The 21835-nt window shown below is 31.1% G+C and overlaps 1 protein-coding gene and 1 non-coding gene across 2 annotated transcripts; one reads left to right on the forward strand and one right to left on the reverse strand.

Annotated features, from left to right (window-relative positions):
• The first annotated feature begins 6854 nt into the window (after nt 1–6854).
• LOC113860333 lies at nt 6855–6961 on the forward strand. Its single transcript, XR_003503786.1, has one exon. It is a non-coding gene; the product is annotated as a small nucleolar RNA R71 (small nucleolar RNA).
• Nucleotides 6962–17955: 10994 nt separating this feature from the next.
• Nucleotides 17956–20141, reverse strand: LOC113858669 (uncharacterized protein At2g23090). The gene is made up of 3 exons (XM_027491391.1): nt 19889–20141; nt 19760–19800; nt 17956–19221 (listed from the first exon to the last, which is right to left on the reverse strand). The coding sequence occupies exons 1-3, from the start codon at nt 19962–19964 to the stop codon at nt 19102–19104; spliced, it is 237 nt and encodes a 78-aa protein (XP_027347192.1). The 5' UTR covers nt 19965–20141; the 3' UTR covers nt 17956–19101.
• Nucleotides 20142–21835: the final 1694 nt, after the last annotated feature.

Genomic DNA, 21835 nt, shown 5'->3' on the forward strand with positions numbered 1-21835 from the left:
TTAAAAAATCGATCTTTTAAAAACTTAAAACATTTTTTATATGAACTGTTTTAAAAACGAAATAAGTTAATTTCAATATCCAAGAATTGTTGCCCTCTACCAAACTCGTGTTGAATGTCATTGACTCGTGATTCGTCCTCTCCGTAAAGATGTATTCCGTCGCTTAATTTGTTTGCAGTCTGATGGTTTTGGGAACTCTTGGGTGAAGGTGTCTTTGGCATGTGCTTCATAATAGGGGATTAGGTCTTAAGAAGTGAATGGTCAAGTCAAGTTCATGATCTTCCGCTTCATGTTTCGTAGGCGTTACTGTCGTTGCAGGTATTTGCTTCGTTATATCATTGGGCAGGGCGTCAGGGTATTGATTAATCCGAACGTTTTGAACTCTATACGATAAGGCCGGTTAAATGCCATTTTGACAATGTGCAGCACATTTTGACTTTATATCACCGTCACCATTGATTTTTTTGTTTTTGTTTATATGCCACAGATTTCAACAGAAGTTTCCGGTTACAGTGACGAAAGATATCCTACAATAAATGACTACCAACAAAGATTGAGGCTGATAATCTTCAACATACTCTTTGAAATACAGTTTTCTTTTTTAATGATTAAAGTACTTCCTGCTAATGTTTTAAAAATTATTTTAACTTTTTAAAAAATAAACTAATAACAAAGTGTTGAAAAGAGTGTGTCAAGATTCCTCTAGTATTAGGATGAATAATTTTGAGGTAATGTATTTTTTAAGATGATTTAAAGTGATTTTGTATCAAATATTTTGTTTGAGTATCAAAGAAAGTAGTTTTGAAATTCTGAGCATTTTAAATGAATATTTTTCACCACTACTAAGAGTGAATTCGAAATTCTACTGTTAGTTTTTTAAAATTTTCTCTTAATCTTTCCATACTCTTTCTCCCACTAATCGTCTATTTCCTGCTGCTATTTCAACACTACATCTCTTTACCATAAATGTTAATACGCTATTGTCATTGTAATTCTCTTCTCTAGCCAAGCAAGCTACAACCAGTAAAAGTTAAAAGAGATATTATCCTGTGAATTACAATTTCACAAACCTGAAAAATAATAATAATATCACAATATCAAGATCTCTAAAGTAAATTGCATTACATCAGGTTTATTTCCTACTTGTTTGATAAGTTTTATTTTATAAATAATCATCCAAACAATTGTTTTGTAAATGAAAAAAATTTAAAATGCATGAAATCAAATTCTTTTTATTTTTAATTTTCTAAAATTTTAAAAATATCCCTTCACACACATGTTAGACTATGTTCATTTTGACAATTGAATCAACCATCATTGACTCATTCATAGCTAAAATAGGTCAATCCAAAAAAAAATAAAAATTTAAACTCTTTCTAATTTATGTAGGAACTGGATGTTCAGTTCTTTTTTTTTCTTAAGCGATGATGCTAAATCGCTTAAACAAATACCTGTTTAAGTAAAAATTAGACAAATAACACCATCTATTAGACATATCAATTCACTTAAGTGAAAATTTTTTCACTTTTCACTTAAGCGAATCATGAATTGTTTAAGCAAATTACAAATATCTTAAGAAAAATTAAATAAGAAACATCATTTTTTAAGGATACTTCTTCGCTTAAGTGAGTCTTAAATAGTTTAAGCGAGAGTAAATTAACTTAAGTAAAAGAAAAATAACTTAATCAAATTTTAATCTGCTTAAATTAATAATGCATAATTTTGAAAAAACACAAAGCAAAATTACATCATCCAACTTGAGAAAAATTTTAAAAATAAATGTTATTGCAAATAATAGAAAACATAAGTAAATACAACAAATTTTAAAAGAAAGTGAGATATTTGTATTATATATTATATATTATATAGAAAATCAATAATCAAGTTGTTTACATGAGATATTCTTGAAATAAAATATATTTGAAACTAAATTGGAAATGAAACAAAGAAAAATTAGAATAATGGTTCTTATCCAATAACATCATCATGTAGAGGTTTGAAACCATGATATTCTCGATTATTTGCCTCATATGGTTTGTTTGGAATCCATAATCTCTCAGCTACATTCTTATCTAAAAATCTAGTGTTCAGAAGGCAAGTGTACCCATCGAGAAGTAATAAAACGTTCTTAAATTAAGTTCCTGAAATATCGTCCCACAAGGATTGATTTCCAATTACTAAGAATTTCCTAATTCAATTGTTTAAGCTTCAAAGATACGAGATTAATTAAAAATAAGAATTTATAAAATTAATTATAAACTAAGAGCAAGGAATACAATGCACGTCTTGGTTAAACTTATCAGAGAGGAACCTAGGGCATATGAGTTTTCTCATTCAATCCTTTATGTTATTCTTTTGTTTAACTCTAAATTCGATTTCCTTGTGATTACCAATCATTCATACGAATACTATTAATACCCAATGGTCATGCAATATTAATATTCTTTTCTCTAAATTAACATCCACAATGGTCATGCAAGACATCAATTTACAAAAGCTTAAAGAACCTATGATCTTGTTAATTTAATAACGATTAGAAGAGAAAGATTGGTTTGATTCACCTAATCTTTTGTCTCATTTTATCCTATAGATCTATTAATTAACTGAGATAAGGTCGTCTGATGATATAATTAAATACAATAAAATCTAATGACAAAACAGAAATCAAATTTAAATTCAAATATCAAAATTTCATAAATTCATGAACAATAGTTTACATAGCCCTAGCTATAGACTTAGTTACTCATGCTAAATAAAAGAACTAAAACAATCATAAACAAAGCCATGATAAAAAGAAATAGCAAACTAGAGTGTGAGATGTGTTCCTGGTCTTCAAGTACGATCGCTTGAAGCTCTAAGTGTCGCCAAGCATGTGCCAAGGATCCCGTGCAAGAGAGACGATATTAGATGATTTCTAAAGCCAAAGCCAAGATGTAAAAACGGTATTCCTAATGGTGCCTCAGGTCTTCCTTTTAATAGGGTTTGAAAACCCTAAAAACTCTTCATAATTGGGCTTCCTGCAGATGAGCACGGCCGTGCAAGGCCTTAAGCACGACCTGCATGGGCTTAAAGCACCCCCGTGCTTATTGGAAGGGTATGGGCGTGTTGGCTGCTGCGAAGCTCTAATCTTTTATCAATTTGGGCCCAAAATCCACTTGCGGCCTCTTTATACCAAACTACACAATTAATATATAAATTAGTGTAAAACTCAAATAAAATAAAGGTCAAATATGAATATATGGGCTCTAAAATAAGGCCTAATTACAGACTTATCAGCTCCCCCATACTTATCTGTTTGCTTGTCCTCAAGCAAAGTGCTGGTTAAGTGAATAACATAATAACTTAAAACATATTACCACACACGAAACTCGAAACAACGGAGATAAAGAGAGCAACAAGAGTAATATCAATGAGCATAAGCAATCAAAAGGATTCCCAATTAGAATCTTATAATTCCATACTTTTCACTCAAACATCAAACTAAGATACTATACTTTCGTCTCTCATTAAGGGACAAAATGAGATATCACTCAGTTCTCTTAAAGAAAAGTGTACTACCATGGGCTTGACTATAAATCGACTCTCCACTAAATAAATTAAATGCAAGTAAAAATTATGAGGTCTTTTTCAGGTTATAATGTGGCCAAGGGGTTATAATAAGTGAGGTGAGATAAATGAAAGAAAGGGATATACGAAGGGGTAATAAATTATAAAAATTATAAACATCTCCTAAGTTTACAAATGAAGCTCTTGGAGTAATTTTTATATTTTTTAATATAAACAATATCTTTACTCCTCTCTCCTTTCAATCATATATAACCCTTTTTCTTTTCTTTTTTATTTTTATCTTTTTTTTAATCACATAAGAGATATAGAGGAGAATTTATCAAGCAAATCAACAACTCAATTACTCCATTCATAAACTCAAGGTCATCAAAATATTTTATAAATTTAATGCAAGGGATCAAGAAAATCAATAAAACTTAAAGTGGGCAACTAGTTATATCTCAAACATGCTGATGGCCAAGAATAAAAATCCTATTATGCCTCAATCACATTAAAAACATGCAATTAAAAAGAGAAGTCTTAAGTCGGTTCCAAGTCAAGTTCTAGAGCACAAATCCTAAGGAGATAATCACACAAAATAATGAGGAAAGAGGTGCAATTAATTAAATTAAGATAGAAATCCCCTTTAAGGCTCAAAACTCACATCTGTGGGTTAAAGTTTAATGTAGAGCATAAAAGTAAGGAACCTAGCTAATTATTAATTTCCAAATGAAAGTATAATGCTAATAATAATCACTCAACATGCTCTTCTATCTGAAAAAAAATTAGATTCCATGAGGGAAAAAGTTTTAAATTATCATAAAAAAATAGCATAGACACTTTACTCAAGAACATGCAATTAACAATTATATAATTAGGAACTACTCTCCCATACTTAAAGCAAAACATTGTCCTCAATGTTTGAAAGCAATCAAATTAAAAGCATGCAAAGAGGGCAATTGAATAAAAAAAGAAAGTGGTTTCCTAATAATTCTTGGCGCGACGACTCTGGGTGAGGGAGCACGGCCATGCTGAAATCTTGAACACGCCCATGCTTATGATGTAAAGCTTTCTTTCATAACTGCGACTGAATGCACGACCGTGTATGGGATGAGCACGGACGTGCTTCCAAATCAGAGCTCAAAAGTGTAGGAACAATCAACTCCGTTTTTGCAGTATTTCAATATGCTTATTCTTTGTTCTAAAAATAAAATAACAATAGAAAAATTAAAATAAACAAAAAGAAATAAAATTTAAATAAAATAAAAGACACAGGTTGCTTCTTGGGAGCGCTTGTTTAACGTCACGAGCCTAACGTTCCTGTTAAATCATGGTGGGAAGAAGGTATGAGTCTCAGAGGTGACTCCCTTGATATGCAATTGTCTCCCCAGTAGCTTTGCCTCCCCAACACCTATTACATTAGAAAAATTATTCATAAGATAAGGATTAGAATAAAGAGAAGAAAATTTAAGCTTCGAATTAGGAGGCTTATTAATGGATGATTTAAACTTTTGTCTTTTCTTCTTCTTATATTGCTTCCTCCTTGGCCTTTTTCTTATGGTTCCATGCTTCACATAAATTGGAGGAGGAGAAGCAACATTCATAGTGCTCACAAAATGACAGGACTCTTGGTTAGAAGGATACTTGAAAAAATTAAAAACTTGAAATACAACTTCCTTATCATCTAGGCTCTGTGTATGCTTCCCTTCTTGTACGTTTATGATGGCCCTAGCAGTGGTCAAGAACGGTCTCCTTAGTATGATGGGGACATCATCATCTTCCTCCATGTCAAGTACCACAAAGTCAGCAGGAAATATAAACTCCCCAACTTTTACAAGTACGTTCTCCATTATGCCTTTGGGGTTTGTGATCGACCTATCTATCAGCTGAAGTGACATGGAGGTCTGCTTAGGTTTATGCATTCCAAGCTTCCTGAAAACAGAATAAGGCATAAGATTAATACTTGCTACTAAATCACATAAAGCCTTATCAATATGAATTTTTCCAATTGTGCAAGGAATAGTAAAACTCCCTGGATCCTTAAGCTTAGGTGGAAGCTTTTTAAGGACTATAGCTGAGCACTCTTGGGTGAGCTTCACAATTTCATGTGTTCTCAACTTTCTTTTATTGGTCAACTTCTCTTTTAAGTATTTAGCATATTTGGGCATTTTGGAGATAGCATCAATGAAAGACATATTGATGTGAACTTTGCCCAATAAGTCTAAGAACTTGTGGAACTCTTCATCATAAGGAGGGTGACCTTGCAGCCGCTGTGGGAAAGGTATTTTAGGCTCATAGGGCCTTGGTTGAACAAGAGACTCTTCCTTCTTTTCTTTTTCAGGCTCCTCGCTTGAAGCATGGTCTTGCTCATAGTGATGCACCGTTGTGCTTTGATCACTGTCATGGGCGTGCTTGTATAAGCACAGTCGTGCTTCTATTGTAGCAAGGGTGTGCTCATCAGTAAGTAAGGGCGTGCATGTAGAATCAGCATGGGCATGCTTCTCTATAAGCATGGGCGTGCATGTGCCTCTATTCTGCGATTCTTGTAGTTTCTTTCCAGTTCTAAGGGTGATGGCATTGCATTACTCCCTTGGATTAGGCTCAGGTTGAGATGGCAGTGTTCTCATCACTCTTTGACTTAGAAAGTTTGTAATTTGCTCCAATTGTGCACTCATCTTAGAAGAATTGGCTTGTATTTCAGATTTAACCTCTGCGAACCTCTTATCAGTTTTTCAATATGTTGGTCCAATTTGGATTCAAGCTCTGTCATCCTCTTATCAGAGTAATGCACATATTGCATCATCTGTTCTTGAAAGTTAGACTGAGATCTAGGAGCTTCTTTTCCTTCAGGTCTTGCTCCCTAACTTTGCATATGAGGAGGGCGATAAACACTTGAATTTTGACTTCCAAAGCTATTCTCCTAAGAGTTAGGAGAATTAGTCCTCCACCCTGAACTATGATTGCCCATGAAATTTGCCTCCTCTTGCTTAGATTATGAGCTTGCAAGAGCTCTTACAGGTTGGTCTTGAGCCTTCATTAAAGATTCTAGTTGCTTTGTAAGAGCTGCCATTTGGTTCATTAGTGAGCTGCTGCTCTCTGCTTGGTAAACTAGGACAGTCTCTTTCCTCTTGATGTCATAAGAGTCAGCAGTATGCCACTCAAAGCTAGAAGATGTCATCTGATCTATCAGCTTATATGCGTCATCTGGATCTTTTCTTATGAGGGACCCTCCTGCTGCGGCATCAATTGTAGCCCTAGTAATGATTGATAGGGCACTGTAAAAAATTTGTACCTGTCTTCACGTCGGAAAATCATGATGAGGACATCTCCTTAAAAGCTCTCCAAATCGCTCTCATGCTTTGAATAAGGATTCTGCTTCATGTTATTGGAAATAACATATCTCTGTCATAAGCTTAGAGGACCTTGATGGGGGAAAGTACTTTCCCAAGAATTGTTGAGTGAGATCCTCCCAAGTTCTGATGGAGTTGGCTGGGAGTGAGGCGAACCAAGCATTCACCTTTTCAAATACCGAGAATGGGAAAAGACAGAGTTGAATAGCATCGTTGGAGACTCCATTGTACTTGATGGTATCCGTCAATCGGAGGAACTTTGTCATATGAAGATTGGGGTCTTCATTAGGCATGCCTCTAAACTGTATCGAGTTCTGGACCATGGTTATAAGTGTTAGTTTCAATTCAAAATTGTTAGCCTCCACATTTGGTGCCGCAATGCTTCCAGGAGTGCCTCTAGCAATGGGTGTCATGTAATCTTGAATTGATCTCCTGACCTCTGCCATTCTTTACTCTCTCACTTCTTTTCTTTGTCTACGCACTGTTTTCTCAATCTCCGGATCAAATAAACAAGTTGTAGAGCACTTAGAATGAGTGAGCATACATTAAAAGAAATTGCGAAATAAAAAAATTAAAATAAAATAAATACAAAAATTATAAAAAAATAAAATTTAACAATAAACAAAATAGAATTAAAATAAAGTAAAACACAAATTGCTCAAATCAATTAAATTCGAGATTTTCTTAATATCGAAAAAGCAATCCCCGAGAACGGCGCCAAAAACTTATTCGGAGGGCAAGTGTACCCATCGAGAAGTAATAAAGGGTTCTTAAATTAAGTTCCTGAAATATCGTCCCACAAGGATTGATTTCCAATTACTAAGAATTTCCTAATTCAATTGTTTAAGCTTCAAAGATACGAGATTAATTAAAAACAAGAATTTATAAAATTAATTATAAACTAAGAACAATGAATACAATGCACGTCTTGGTTAAACTTATCGGAGAGGAACCTAGGGCATATGGGTTTTCTCATTCAATCCTTTATGTTATTCTTCTGTTTAACTCTAAATTTGATTTTCTTGTGATTACCAATCATTCATACGAATACTATTAATACCCAATGGTCATGCAATATTAATATTCTTTTCTCTAAATTAACATCCACAATGGTCATGCAAGACATCAATTTAAGAAAGCTTAAGGAACCTATGAACTTGTTAATTTAATAACAATTAGAAGAGAAAGATTGGTTTGGTTCACCTAATCTTTTGTCTCATTTTACCCTATAAATCTATTAATTAACCGAGGTACGATCGCTTGACGATATAATTAATTAGGATTAAGAAAGAAGCGCAATAGGATAAAATTTAATCACAAAACAGAAATCAAATTTAAATTTAAATATCAAAATTCCATAAATTTATAAACAATAGTTCTCATAGCCTTAGCTATAGACTTAGTTACTCATGCTAAATAAAAGAACTAAAACAATCATAAACAAAGCCATGATAAAAAGAAATAGCAAACTAGAGTGTGAGATGTGTTCCCGATCTTCAAGTACGATCGCTTGAAGCTCTAAGTGTCGCCAAGCATGTGCCAAGGATTACGTGCAAGAGAGACGATATCAGATTATTTCTAAAACCAAAGCCAAGATGTAAAAACGGTCTTCCTAATGGTGCCTCAAGTCTTCCTTTTAATAGGGTTTGAAAACCATAAAAACTCTTCATAATTGGGCTTCCCGCAAATGAGCACGGTCGTGCAAGGCCTTAAGCACGACCATGCATGGGCTTAAAGCACCCCCGTGCTTGTTGGAAGGGTCTGGACATGCTGGCTACTGCGAAGCTCTAATCTTCTATCAATTTGGGCCCAAAATCCACTTGCAACCTCTTTATACCAAACTACACAAGTAATATATAAATTAGTGTAAAATTCAAATAAAATAAATGTCAAATATGAATATATGGGTTGTAAAATAAGGCCTAATTACAGACTTATCATCTAGTAACACACCTTTTTTCTCTATTAGTAGTGGCATAACTTTCCTTCTTGTAAGGTAAGGGGTTTCTCAATAATTTGTTGATTGCATCCCTATTACGAGACTGGTCACCTACAAAAACTTTCTTGATTACAAGGGTCATCCATTGACATAGAATTCTTTGACAATTTCTTCATCAATCTTCTTAATGAAGTTTGCCAAGAAGTTTCATTTCCTCTTGTTAAGTTCATCTATGAACTCTGTGAATTTTCTTTCTTCTAATTACACATTTGGTTCTAGCAACAATTCCCTTGGCTTTAATTCAAGATATTTTCCATATTTGGCACAGGTCCTAAACTTGATTCTGTCAAAACCAACACTGGGAGTGAGATTGGGTTGTTGTTTGTGTAAAAGGAATCTGTTTTTGAGTATGTCCTTTAGTTCTTTTGAGCGAGACTCCACTTCTGGACGTTGCCTCTTCCTTTGGGAAATAGACTTCTTTGGTACTATTTTTGCAAAATCACAATAATAAGCTTATGTAAAATGCATAAAAAACTTTGACAAATTTGCTTAAGCCAATTAAAATTGCATAATCTTAACCAATTCACTCAAGCTAAGCAGATTCTGTAACATCCTCGTTTTTGTTAAACAATTAATTTATTAATATAAGTCTAAGTTAATATATAGTACTTGATTTTTTGAAAAAAAATTGGGATAATATTAGCATGAGATGCTTTAGACAAAATTGTTAGGTATATTTTTAAGAAATTTTTGGTAATTTTTAATTTTAAAATTTTTAAGTTTCAAAAAGTGTCAATTTGTGTTGGTTAAAATTGTTGTATAAAGTTAAAAATAATATTTTATTTTAAAAATAATAATAATAATAGTAAAAATTATAAAAAAATTATATTTTATTTATAAATATTATTTGGAATATAAAAATAATTTGTTTTATAATTAATGAGCATTTGTGGATTTTCTGGTTAATTTTACATAAATTAGTTATATGCTCAAGCAGAAATTGCGTGTAAAAATTTTGGACACCAACTAAAGGATCAATAGTGTCAAAAATTATTTTATAATTATGTTTAATATATTTCATGATTATTTTTAAATTTTGGGATTTTTATCTAATTATTTCAATTAATTATTAAAAAATTAGTGAAAATTCTAATATTATATTATTATTTTTACTATTTAAGATAAGATCAATTCATCAATTCATCCAATTCACTCTTGGCTGCCGTAAGTGCTCTTCTTCTCCTTCCAAAAGCTTTGAAACTTCTTTGGCTCTAATCTTTTGATTTTCCAAGTAAGTTCATTAAATTTTTTTAATATTCCATCTATTTTCATCATTTTGAACACTTTTAACCGATTAATTTTTTTATTTTCTTCCTCTTTTGGGTGCTGGAACAGTGGCATGAGGGTGAGATTTTGTCCAAAAATTTTGTTTCTAAATTATGTTTTAATTAGCTTAATCTTTCTATATTTTATAATAAATAATTTTGGTACTTTTTGTTTTGTTAAAAATACATTTGGGGGTTTAAAACCCTTGGTCTAGAGCTGTTGTCCCAAGAGTGTTATGAAGGAAAAATAATTATTTTTAATAACCTTTAGGCTTATAGTATTCCATTTACATCATAGAAAACAATTGTAAGGCTCGTAAGTCATTTTTGCGAAGATTAGAAAATGATAGTTTCAATTCACTAGTAGTGGGTTGGGTGATTAATGCCTCTTAACATTGATCATGATTATGTGTGATTATTTAGTTAGGATCGTGGTTTGAGAAGTGGTGGAAAGAAATCGTTGGTGAGAAAAAAAATCGGTATACACTTCAAGGTAAGGGGGGACATATCTATTTTCACGGGTATAGTAGAAAAACGTTGAGAAATGGGTGTTTTATTCTTTGCTATGTATATATGAATTATTTGAATGAATTTATAATTATTTCCATACTTAGTGTACAATTGTTTGATATTCCTTTTTGAAATTGATTTTATATGTGATGATGTTTCTATGATAATTGTTTGTTGAATTTATTATAAATAATTGATTACCTAAAATACTTGAGGAATGAACTATCATTCATGTGGAGTGAGCATATAGAAGGTCTGTTGAAAGTTGAAAAGAATTGGAGAATTGCGAAATAAAGATATTAAAAAAAATCTTCTTTAATTTCAAGTGGTTTGATCAAAATTTATTTAATAGTTTTTATATATTTAAAATATACCTATATACATATTTAAATAATTTAAAGGATTTTAATTCATTTTAAAGTATTATTTTAAATGGGTATTTTGAAATGTGGTGATAATTGGAAAAAAGGTATTTAAGAGCCATTGAAATGAAAGAAAAGTTGTGAAATGTGGTGGTGGTGAGACTCTGTTTAAAATTAGAAGTATATTAGAATTTTCTGGCTGTTTTGCAGAGAGAAGAAAATTTGGAATTATCTAAATTATAGAGGAAACTCTGCCGGATTGTCGGTGAAATTTTGAAACATATGTTGTTATTGATTGAAAAGAAATGTTTAATACCTAATTAAAAGACTGAAATTAGGTTCATGCATCATAAACATGTAATGATGGTGGCGTTGGATGGGAAATATACGAAATCTAGGGGAGACTCCAGGTTAGTCACGAGGATAGTCGGGTGTGATTGAGCTGGGCAAAGGCCAGGGCTCGCAACCCTATGCTGTCGGTTCTCACTGCAAAACTGGACTATCCTGACAGAACCCGATGGATTCTCAGAATCAGTTGAGCTATATCTTTGAAACTATCTAATGAGATGGTTATGACCAAGAATGATTGGTGACAGTGAACTCCTGATCCTTCCTAGAAAGAAAGAAAGAGAAAAAGAAAAAGAAAATGGTTTGGGCCCACATGCATGTGTCAGTATAGCCATTAACTAGGTGATGCACAGAATCATACATGGCATGTACATTGCGTGTTGAGTTGTTGCTAATTGCTATAATGATTGTAAATATCTTGACGTGTTTTCTACTGTACTTTGGTTGAAATGGATTTGTCTCACCCTTTTAGTTGCTATGTGTGTTGTATGTGAATATGTTTAGTAGGTGAGGACACAAATGGCCCGACCACCATACCAGTTCAGCGTCACGGTCAGATATGATCCTGAAGGAAGATGGATGTACGATTGGGAACGACAACAGTTCACCCATACTGGCACTATTACCTTTTTGTTAGATAGAAATGGGCCAGGCCCACGGGCATACCCCATCCCCATCAGGGTACCCATGAGACTCACTTTTCCATTTACTCCTAGAGTACTGTTAACTTTTGGAGGAAATGGTATTTTTGATAATCATGGGTCTAGGGGGAAAGCTTGTGAGGTCATTTTTGTTGTTGTTGTCTCTGATATCGTGACACCACTTTATTTTGTATGTAAATCAGCTATGTGTATATGTTTATATGACTGGATGACTGTATATTTTGACAGATGATTGCTATATACGTATTTGGATAACTGATGTAGATGGTGTATTTAGTTTCTATTAATGTGAGCAAATGTAAACTCATACATGTGGCTTTCTTACTGCTTGGATTATTTTAATATTATATTTATATTGATGGCATAATAAGTAGTAAGGGTGTCACAGATTCACTTAAGCACACCAAATTCACTTCAACCCAACATTTTCGCTTAAGTGAAATTCTTTGACTTAAGCAAATTTAATTGTTACATAAATGCAAAAATCACTACATTCACATTTGGGATGCACTTGGCTCACACAAATACATTAAAACCCTAAACCATAACCATTAAATGCCTAAAGCCTAACAAGTTTGAAAAAAAACCTAAAACCCTAACTATTAAACCATAATGTCTAACTAGTTCAATAAACCTATAACCCACGTAGTACTAGAAAGCACAAATGCATTTTAGATGAAGGAGGACATACTTAAAGAAGGATTGTTAAGAAGAGTTGGGAAGGAATGGACATTTTAGATGCAAGTAACACATGCAAATAGTAGGGAATAAAAAGAAACGGAAGTTTTCAATATATGGAACGTGAAAGAGTAATTGAACAATTTTTAAAATTCGGCACTTAATGCACTGTGATGAAAAAATCTTTTAAGCGAATATCATTCACTTGAGTGAATAACATTTCACTTGAGTGAATTAGAATTTAAAAGGTTACAAAACTCGCTTAAGCAAATAAAAAAATGCTTAAGCCATTAAACGTGCTTAAGTGAATTATATTTGTTTAAGTGCGAAAGATTAGCTTAAGTGAGTATTGTTGGCTTAAATAATCTCAATTTGCTTAAGCTACTTTTTTGTCTTTTTTGCACGAAAAATGCGTAGATTTGATGTATACTCTAATAAGTATTTGATGAAAATTATTTCTCTAAAGAAAAGCATCTTAGAGGTAGAGGGATCAGAACATCATCTTTAAACACCATATTGGAGGCCATTTTTCATACTTACAACAAACAATTTTCTCTCATACACCAACAACCACAACTTAATGATGTTAGGTCTGCATTTCCATTTAAAAATATTCCTTTTGTTTGTTCATAAGTTGATTGAACGAAAGTTATGTTAAAATGTAAAAGTATTCCTTTTCATTTTTATTAGAAAATATGATGACAAATTTTGCAGAATGATAGCCAAAAATTAGGTTAAAGTTTGAAAGTGGAGATGAAACATAGGAATTTGGATTAAATATGACAGGAGGGTAGGTTTTGACATTAGAAAGCAATATTTGAATAAGCGAAAGGAAGATAGTGCTATAATTTATGTAAATATGTTTGTTGTAAAGAGGAGTTTTGAAAAGAAGATAAAAAAAATTCACAAGTTACAAAACATACAGCTAAGACTAGAACTAATTATTACATAAGAATTGGAGTGTCTTTAGGAAGGACAAAAAATTTGTTATTCATGAGTTTGTAGAAGAACGTAATCACTCATTACAAGCTGAGGAGAAAATGCACATGCTTACTTTGCATCATAAGATAACCTCAGTTTAAGTATATGAGATTGATATGGCTAAAAGTTCTGGACTGCATTAGAAGTTATCATATCAACTTGCTAATACACTTAACGGGCATATAGCTAATGTGGGTTAAACTAGTTTGGATACAAAAAATTACCTAAAAAAAAGATATGGAGAAATTTGTTATCTAATACAATATTTTTAGTGATAATTATTAGATAATTCATTATTATTTCATGTATACCAAATAGATGTGAATGAGCAAATAACAATTGTATTTTGAGCTGATGTAAAGATGTCTTTAAATTACACATCTTTTGGTGAAGTTATTTCCTTGGACACTACATATCACACCAATCGTACAAATAGGCCTCTTGTATTATTCTTAGGTTTAAACTATTCTAGGGTGCAATGATCTTTGGTACAACTTTGATTTATGATGAGACAACTAATTCATTTAAATAATTGTTTGACACATTCTTATAAGCATACAATTAAAAAAACTAATAACAATATTTACTAACCAAGATCAAGCAATGGTGAAGGCCTTCATGGAAGTCATGCTTTAGACACATCATGTTTTATGCACATGACATTTGATGTAAAATGAAATAAAACACCTTAGTAATTTGATAAAATGTGGAAGTCATTTTTAAAAGATTTCAAAAGATTCATATTTGGCTTTGATTTAAGTTTGAACAAGTTTAGACCAAAATTGTTGACGAATACAATGTTGCCGATAACAATTAGATGCAATCAATATATGCAATAAAGAAAAATTGGCATTGTGTTACATGAAGGAAGTGTTCATACTTGGGATGTGGAGTACTCAACTAAGTAAAAGATTAAATTTAGATTTTAAGATTTGTATGAAGCCTGGTGTGACGTAAAACAATTCTTTACATATTTTGAACATGTGATTTAAGACAAACGTTACAATGAGCTAATTTGTGAGTAAGAGTCTCATCATAAGTTAGTAATGTTGAGATATGAGATATCTCTCATACTAAAACAAATGGACAAAATTTACACACATGCTATTTTTAACCTATTCCAACAAGAGTTTACTTCATTTTTTGTCAAAAATGAATGAATTCTCCCTTTGTTTGAATATGTCAATACTACGATTAACAAAGACAAGCCATCAAAAGTATTATTTGATCATGCTTCAAAATCTATATGTTGCAATTATATAAAATTTGAATCATTTGACATACTTTGTTCCTATGCATTGAAAGTTTTTAAAGCAAATGATGTCAAGATTGTCTAAAAAATACATCATTAAAAGATGGATAAGAAAATTTCGTCCTGAAATTATACACATTGTCAAAGAAATAAAGGTTGAGGTGATCATAAATTTGCCAATACACAACTTACTGACAACTAGCTTTTAAAATGGTTAGACTCACATTTAAAGTATCCAGTTTAGAAAAATACTCTCACTTGATGAATGTGTAAACGTGGTGTCTCATCAAATTACACAACTTTGATTAAAAGAACAAAATAGTGAGAGTCACAATAATAATGTCCCCGCATTGGTCATCAATAAAAATACACAACTAAAGCGTATTAAGCACCGTACATGCATAAAGAAGAATATGTATAGACAATTCAAAAGCTAGCTGACCTACAAGAAAAACAAAAATATAATGGTCAAATAAAAAGTTAATCACAAAACCAACATTTAGAGGTACATTGCTTAATGCATGTATCAATACATAAGTCGATTTATATATTTTTATTAATCATGTGTGCATTAATTTGTCAATATTTTAAGAATATCAACTAATCCCTTCTGAATCCTATGACGTCCATTGTTCAGCACCTCATCGTATTATCCTTCTAACATTTTTAACAACTAATTTATTTTTACTATATTATTGACGGTAAATTTATAAAACATAAATTTATAAAGTTATATTTTCTTACTTTATTATATAATATTTTTTATTAATTAACTTTCTTTTTTTAGGAATCTTTAGATGACACAACACGTTCAATCTTTGATCATCCTTAATGTTCATGTAAATAATGTAAATGTAATTTATGTTTTATAATATAATGCATATAATATATTGCTCGCATTTACTTATGTTAAATGATATAATCCTGCTCTATAATTTTTCAAAATTCTGCATTATTCGTTTAAGCAAACTAAAATTTGCTTAGGCACGCATAATTTACTTAAACTATTTTTTTTTCACTTAAACTAATTTTCTCTTGCTTAAGTTGTTTGAGACTTGCTTTAAGTGAAGGAGTATTTCTAATCAATGATGCTCTATGTCTAATTTTTATTTAAGATATTTGTAATTCATTTAAGTAACTTATAATTTATTTAAGCAAATTTTTTTCACTAAAGCAAGTTACCATGTCTTATAGGTAATTTTTTTGTCTAATTTTTGTTTAAAATTATTAAAGTTCACTTAAGCATGTATTTGCTTAAGTAGCTTTTAATCTTGTTTAATTGAAACTTAAAAATAAACAATTTATTACAAATTTGTAACACCCTTGATTTATAGTCAAGGGACAATATTTTTTGGTTAAAATTAATGACAGAAACAGACATGCATCTGCTACAATTCTCCGGGTTTCTCAACCAGGGGACGCAGTGCTGCCAATCAAATGCCTTTTCAGCGCTTAGTGCAAAAACTTTCCAGTCATGGGAAATGAAGATTCATGTATAGCCTATAGGGGTTCGACAAGGAAAGGAAGGATATTGCGTTATTAAAAAATAAATAAATAATGAATACCCAAAATGGTCCCTAAATAATTTTGACAGACCCAATTTATTTCTTTAAAAAAATAATTATAAGTCACTAAATAGTACATGAACTTTTTTGACATTAATCCTTCTCTTAACGGGCTTTCTTTTGTGTGTATGATTTTTCTTTTCAAAATTCAAAAAATATAAAATTTTTGACTAAATTATGAAAATATAATTTTTCTTCAAAAATTCTACGATATTTAGCCAAAAATTATCAATAACGACTTTTATTACTTTTTAATATTTTTAATATTTAATTATTATTTTTAAAATTGTTATTAGGGACTTTTGACACACTCACTTTTTCTAAACTTCTATACCTACACTAAAAATTATTATTGACATATTTAAACTATATTTTCGTAATTTTTTTTAAAAAAATCATATATTTTATATATATAGTTTATAAAAACCATATATAAAAAAATAATTCTCTGTTAACATACTTCTATTTTATTTATGTGGCCTGTTAAATAAATGAGATGACATCATCAATTTTTTACCTGATAAAATAAGTTTTTTAAAGACCTATTGTTTTAGTCAATTTAATTTTAAAAAATTGGCTCTAGTATATGTAAATTGACTCCAATCAATTTTTAGGGACCAATTTAGCTGAAAAAAACAGGCTTTTACAAAAATTATTTTATAGGATGAAAACTACATATGTCGTCTCAATTAATTAACGGCTTATGAAAGGAATTTGTTAAGTTAATCATTATTCTTTTAAATAAAAGGACTAATTTGTCTCCTGAAAAAAAAAAATCATGAATAATTTGGGTATAACATTTTTTTTAGAAACTAATTTGCATGCTTACAACAAAAAGAAAACTGATTTATTTGGATTGAAAGGAAGATTCGGCTTGATCACATGACATTGTAAGAAAGCAAATATATAGCATTTGTCCACTTTTGTTTTTCTGATTAATCTAAAACCAGATAGTGTAAAATCTTCCAATTCTTTGAGGAATAAACTGTTGATGGAGATAATGACCAGACCATGAAATCTACCCCCTACTCTCAATGATTGCATTAAGCTTGTTTATATGATGTTTCAACGCTGCCGTGAGAGCACTAATGGCTCCAATTTCCTTTGAGAAAATTTGCATCATATAATCAATTTGAGGTGTTGTAAAATGTGAGATTTCCCTTTCCGCAAAAAAAAAAAAAAAGAATTGAGGCTACAACGTCATTGTTGCAATTAACTACGGGAAATTTATATGAAGATTCCCAATTTGTTTTCGTAATTGTAACAAGGTATAGGAGTTACAAAGATTGGGAAATATTGAGGTTGCAACAAATTGTTGCAGTTAATTAATTATATACAATTTATTTTTTCTATTTAAAAGTAGAGAAAGCTGCTCCACTTTGGCTTCCATAAAAGCTTTTTTAATTTTATTTTAAAACTTCTCATTTTCTAAGTGTATTTAACTTGATTTCCACTTCTTTTACGAGAGAATAAAAGAAAGGACCGACACTATCTAAATCAGTATTCTTTCTCTGTCGGTACACAAGTTGATAATGGAGGTTAGGCGTGGGGACTCCTCTGGAGAGGCAAACCAGTGTTGTGTACGTACGGCCAGAAATGGAGCATTAAATCCCCACCATGCAGGCATTATGGTCTTTTCCTTGTATTATCTATCCCCTGATTGGGTATTGGGTGTTGGTTCAATATTTTTCTGAGACTAAACGAGAGGTTTGGTATGACTGTTTTCAATTATACTTAACGTCCAACTTCGGGATTCGCTAGACTTTAGTCAAACTCCTGTTTCGCTGGTTATATCTTCTTTCAAGTCAAATAATTGAAAAAGAAGGGGGAGATGGTTCATGATTTCACAAAACTCTTGCCCTCATCTCTCCTAGTTATTCACTTATTATAAAATTAATGCGTGTTTAAATTCACATTAAGATGATCATGGTTCCCATGTTTCCGAAGACACAATCATCTTCCTCACTACCAATTGGTCCATGACCAAAATTGAAAGCAGCAAAAAAGATTTGCAGGTTTGAAGAGGAAGCTCGGTCCTTAATAACAGCATAATGGTCAGAATCTCATGAAAATGTAGATTATACACGCTCAGAAGTTGGGAAGAAGCGCGAACGCTCAATTTGAGAACTTGAGACGGAGATTAATCAAACAGCATCTGAAGGAAATTCAATTTTAACAGTCAACAAGAGACAACTTTCCCAGAGAATTAGAGTTGGTCGGGGAGTTTGATGAGTAATACTAGCCAAGAAAGAAATTCAGTGGTGTCAAAGATCTAAAGCAACCCGTGTTGTGCAAGCTATATAAGTATTGACATAGACAAATACACACCTGATATAATTCATGTTAACACGCTTAATATTGACACTAATGATCATTAATCAGTTATACTTTGACAATAAAGAGAAAATCAACACAGTTTCTCACACTTTAACAAGGGAAAAACGTACTAATTATCCTTTCTCGTCTCTCCCTAAACCCCAAGACACAAACACACAGACACATTTGATATAAAAGAAATTGAAGATATCTATGGATTGGTTATAGAACAGGGCATGATGATATCATGTCTCAACATGCACAAGTTCACTTTTTAAGATGAGGAAAACAAGCATAGACATCAGATTTAGGGTGTTTGGCTTCAGCATGCTCCCTGCACTTCACTTCTGATGTGGTGCAAATAAATGTTTGCATGCACACCTTGCACTGCAATTACAATCACAAAACTATAATCACTGAAGGGCACTCACGCACTATAATCAACTCTTCAAATGTACAAAGATTTTAACATTTATCATTCATTACGCGTATATGTAAATAATCAAACTAGAGAAACAAATAGGCCACACCAAACAAACATATCAAACCAACTGCATTCTGCTAACAGAATATACACTTGTCTAACAAAGAATCAATCACTAAGTAATTTTACACAATAAACTTTGATGTAGCTAACACTCCTTAACATATATTAGCAAGCAAACAGAACACAAAACAAACATTGATGAATTTCAGCATTGAAAGACAACGGCGCTACTCAGTTAGAGAAAATTTTCTAAAGGAAAGAAATAAAAAATTGTCAACTAAGCATGTAAGCATTAAAAACTTTAGCACCTCACAGGTGGGGTTGTAAACACACAACATATGACACAAATAAATTAAAAACAAAAACAAAAAACAAAGGGGAACCAAGATCAAAACACAGAACTATTTTTTGGCTGCAAATGAATATGTGAAATTAGACCTGGATGGTCATGGCTTTCTTGTTTGATTCGAGTTGGCTTCCTGCACAAACCAAACAATTATTAAAATGAATAACCAAAACAGATCTATAAAACGGGGTTTCTAATTTTGGATGAAAAGAAAGAGTGACCCTTTGATCCAGCCTTCTGCTTCTCGAGATTTCTCTCGCGAGCCATCTTTGACTTTTGACCGTTGCCTCCACCCATGTCTCACGAGAGACCCAACAAAACCCTAATTTTCTCAGATTTGAGATTGAGAGAGTGAAGTTCTGTGTGTGGAAGAAAGGATGAACGGCGAAGGATAGATGGATATATATGGGACTTTCAAAGTAATTTCCTTCGTCAAACGCGATTCTTCCATCATTAATTACTATTTTGTTTAGTGCGCTTAATTTTTGTTCTTCCCCTACTTAAGACCAATTTACAGGTATTAGGATCCTCACGTGGCATCTGTGTCAGCACACGCAGGCCACGTAACTGTAGCACGGCAATGTGGCAGCTGGATGCCACTACTCACTACTCATTCCTCTCTACCCACTACTGTAATCCTTTCTTTTCTAGAATTTTCAGCGCTTCATTAAATGTATGCTGCTTAATTTCTAACACTTATTTATTAAAATAATATTTTGTTATTTAATAAAATAATATTATTTTAAAATTATTTCTTTATCAAGAATGATTTTTTTAATGAGTAATAAATATTATATATTTAAATTATATTTATTTTAAAAGTTTTACTAATTTCAATTTTTAGGATTAAATTTAAATATTTATAAATAAAAAAATTTATAAAAAAATATATAATTATTGTATTAAAGTTATAAAAATATAATAAATATTTTTTTCTAATAAAATGTTACTATTATTAACTATTTATCTTTAATTTTAAGAGCTGAAATTAATAAAATTTTTATTTTAATTAAATAAAATTAAAAAATTTTGTAAAAATTTATAGCTAAATTTATAGTTAACTTATTTAAAGTCAAACTTAATTTAATCAACTTAAGTAACATGTTAAATTTAATTTTTTTATAAAAATTTTAATTAATTAAATAACTTAAATTTGAACTTTAAAAAATATACTAAACTTAATAAATTAATTTATTTAAGATTTATTAATTTTATAACAATATATAAAATATTTTTATATATAAATCACAGTAGACTTGAACAGAGTTTTGATTCTTGTAAATGTATCACTTTTTTTTTACAAGTTTTTATAAAAAACATTTATTAAGTTAATTTTTGGACTTAGTTTTTATCAGAACATTATTGTCATATATTGTCATATCATTTAACTTTTTAATGTTTTATTATTTAAAATTAATATTTATAAATAAATCTTTGAAATATATTTTAAATATTTAAAAAAAATCTTCTATTTTTCCTTCTCTTTTAATTATTGTGAGCACTCATCTCTCGTTAAATCTATGCTATTCTTTCACTTTTAGGATCAAGATATGGAAAAATATGGAAGTCACTTCCACCAAATAATACTTTTGATTATGAATCTCACACAATCCAGTCATATATAAGATTAGTAAATTCTTTGTTTATCTTAAATAAAAAGCCATTTGCTAAGGGGACAAGGAAAACCACAAAATTTTAACTCTTAAAAAAAATTCACAAACACTTGAATAACACTTAGATACTGTAGAATAATAAGTGGTACTTTCTTACCCTGATAAACGATGGATTACGTGTAGAATCTTTGCTCCTTCTAATTTGAAAAAAAGACATTATCTGAAACATTGAAGTACCACCTTCAAACTCCTTGGCCAATGTTCTCACTTCAAACTCCTTAGAAGTAACATCTAAAGGTTTTTCTCTAAGGTTCTCTGGCTTAAGAACAAAAACCCCTTGTCTGAAATACAATGAATGATCAAAAGGGTAAGCTTGTAAACTCCAAGAGCTTAACATTTTATTGAAGATCCATCTTTATGAGAAGATAAGTATACATAATTATTGTCCAATCTCAATTGTAAAACTTTAGCTAATTTTAGGTGGTATAAAAGGACTTATTACATTTATGGATATTGTTGTTATTTCTCATTTTAAACTAGACTCTAGTATGATCC

Source organism: Abrus precatorius, unplaced genomic scaffold (genome assembly GCF_003935025.1).
Source record: "Abrus precatorius isolate BTA unplaced genomic scaffold, Abrus_2018 Scaffold2, whole genome shotgun sequence".
NCBI classification, from domain to species: Eukaryota; Viridiplantae; Streptophyta; class Magnoliopsida; order Fabales; family Fabaceae; genus Abrus; species Abrus precatorius.

Excerpts from the sequence above, each read along its gene's own strand:
- LOC113858669 (XM_027491391.1), bottom strand. The coding sequence starts at position 19,964 with ATGGGTGGAGGCAACGGTCAAAAGTCAAAGATGGCTCGCGAGAGAAAT. Across the intron at positions 19,801-19,888 it reads GCAGAAGGCTGGATCAAAGG|GAAGCCAACTCGAATCAAAC; the intron begins GTCACTCTTTCT and ends TGGTTTGTGCAG. Across the intron at positions 19,222-19,759 it reads AGAAAGCCATGACCATCCAG|TGCAAGGTGTGCATGCAAAC; the intron begins GTCTAATTTCAC and ends TTGTAATTGCAG.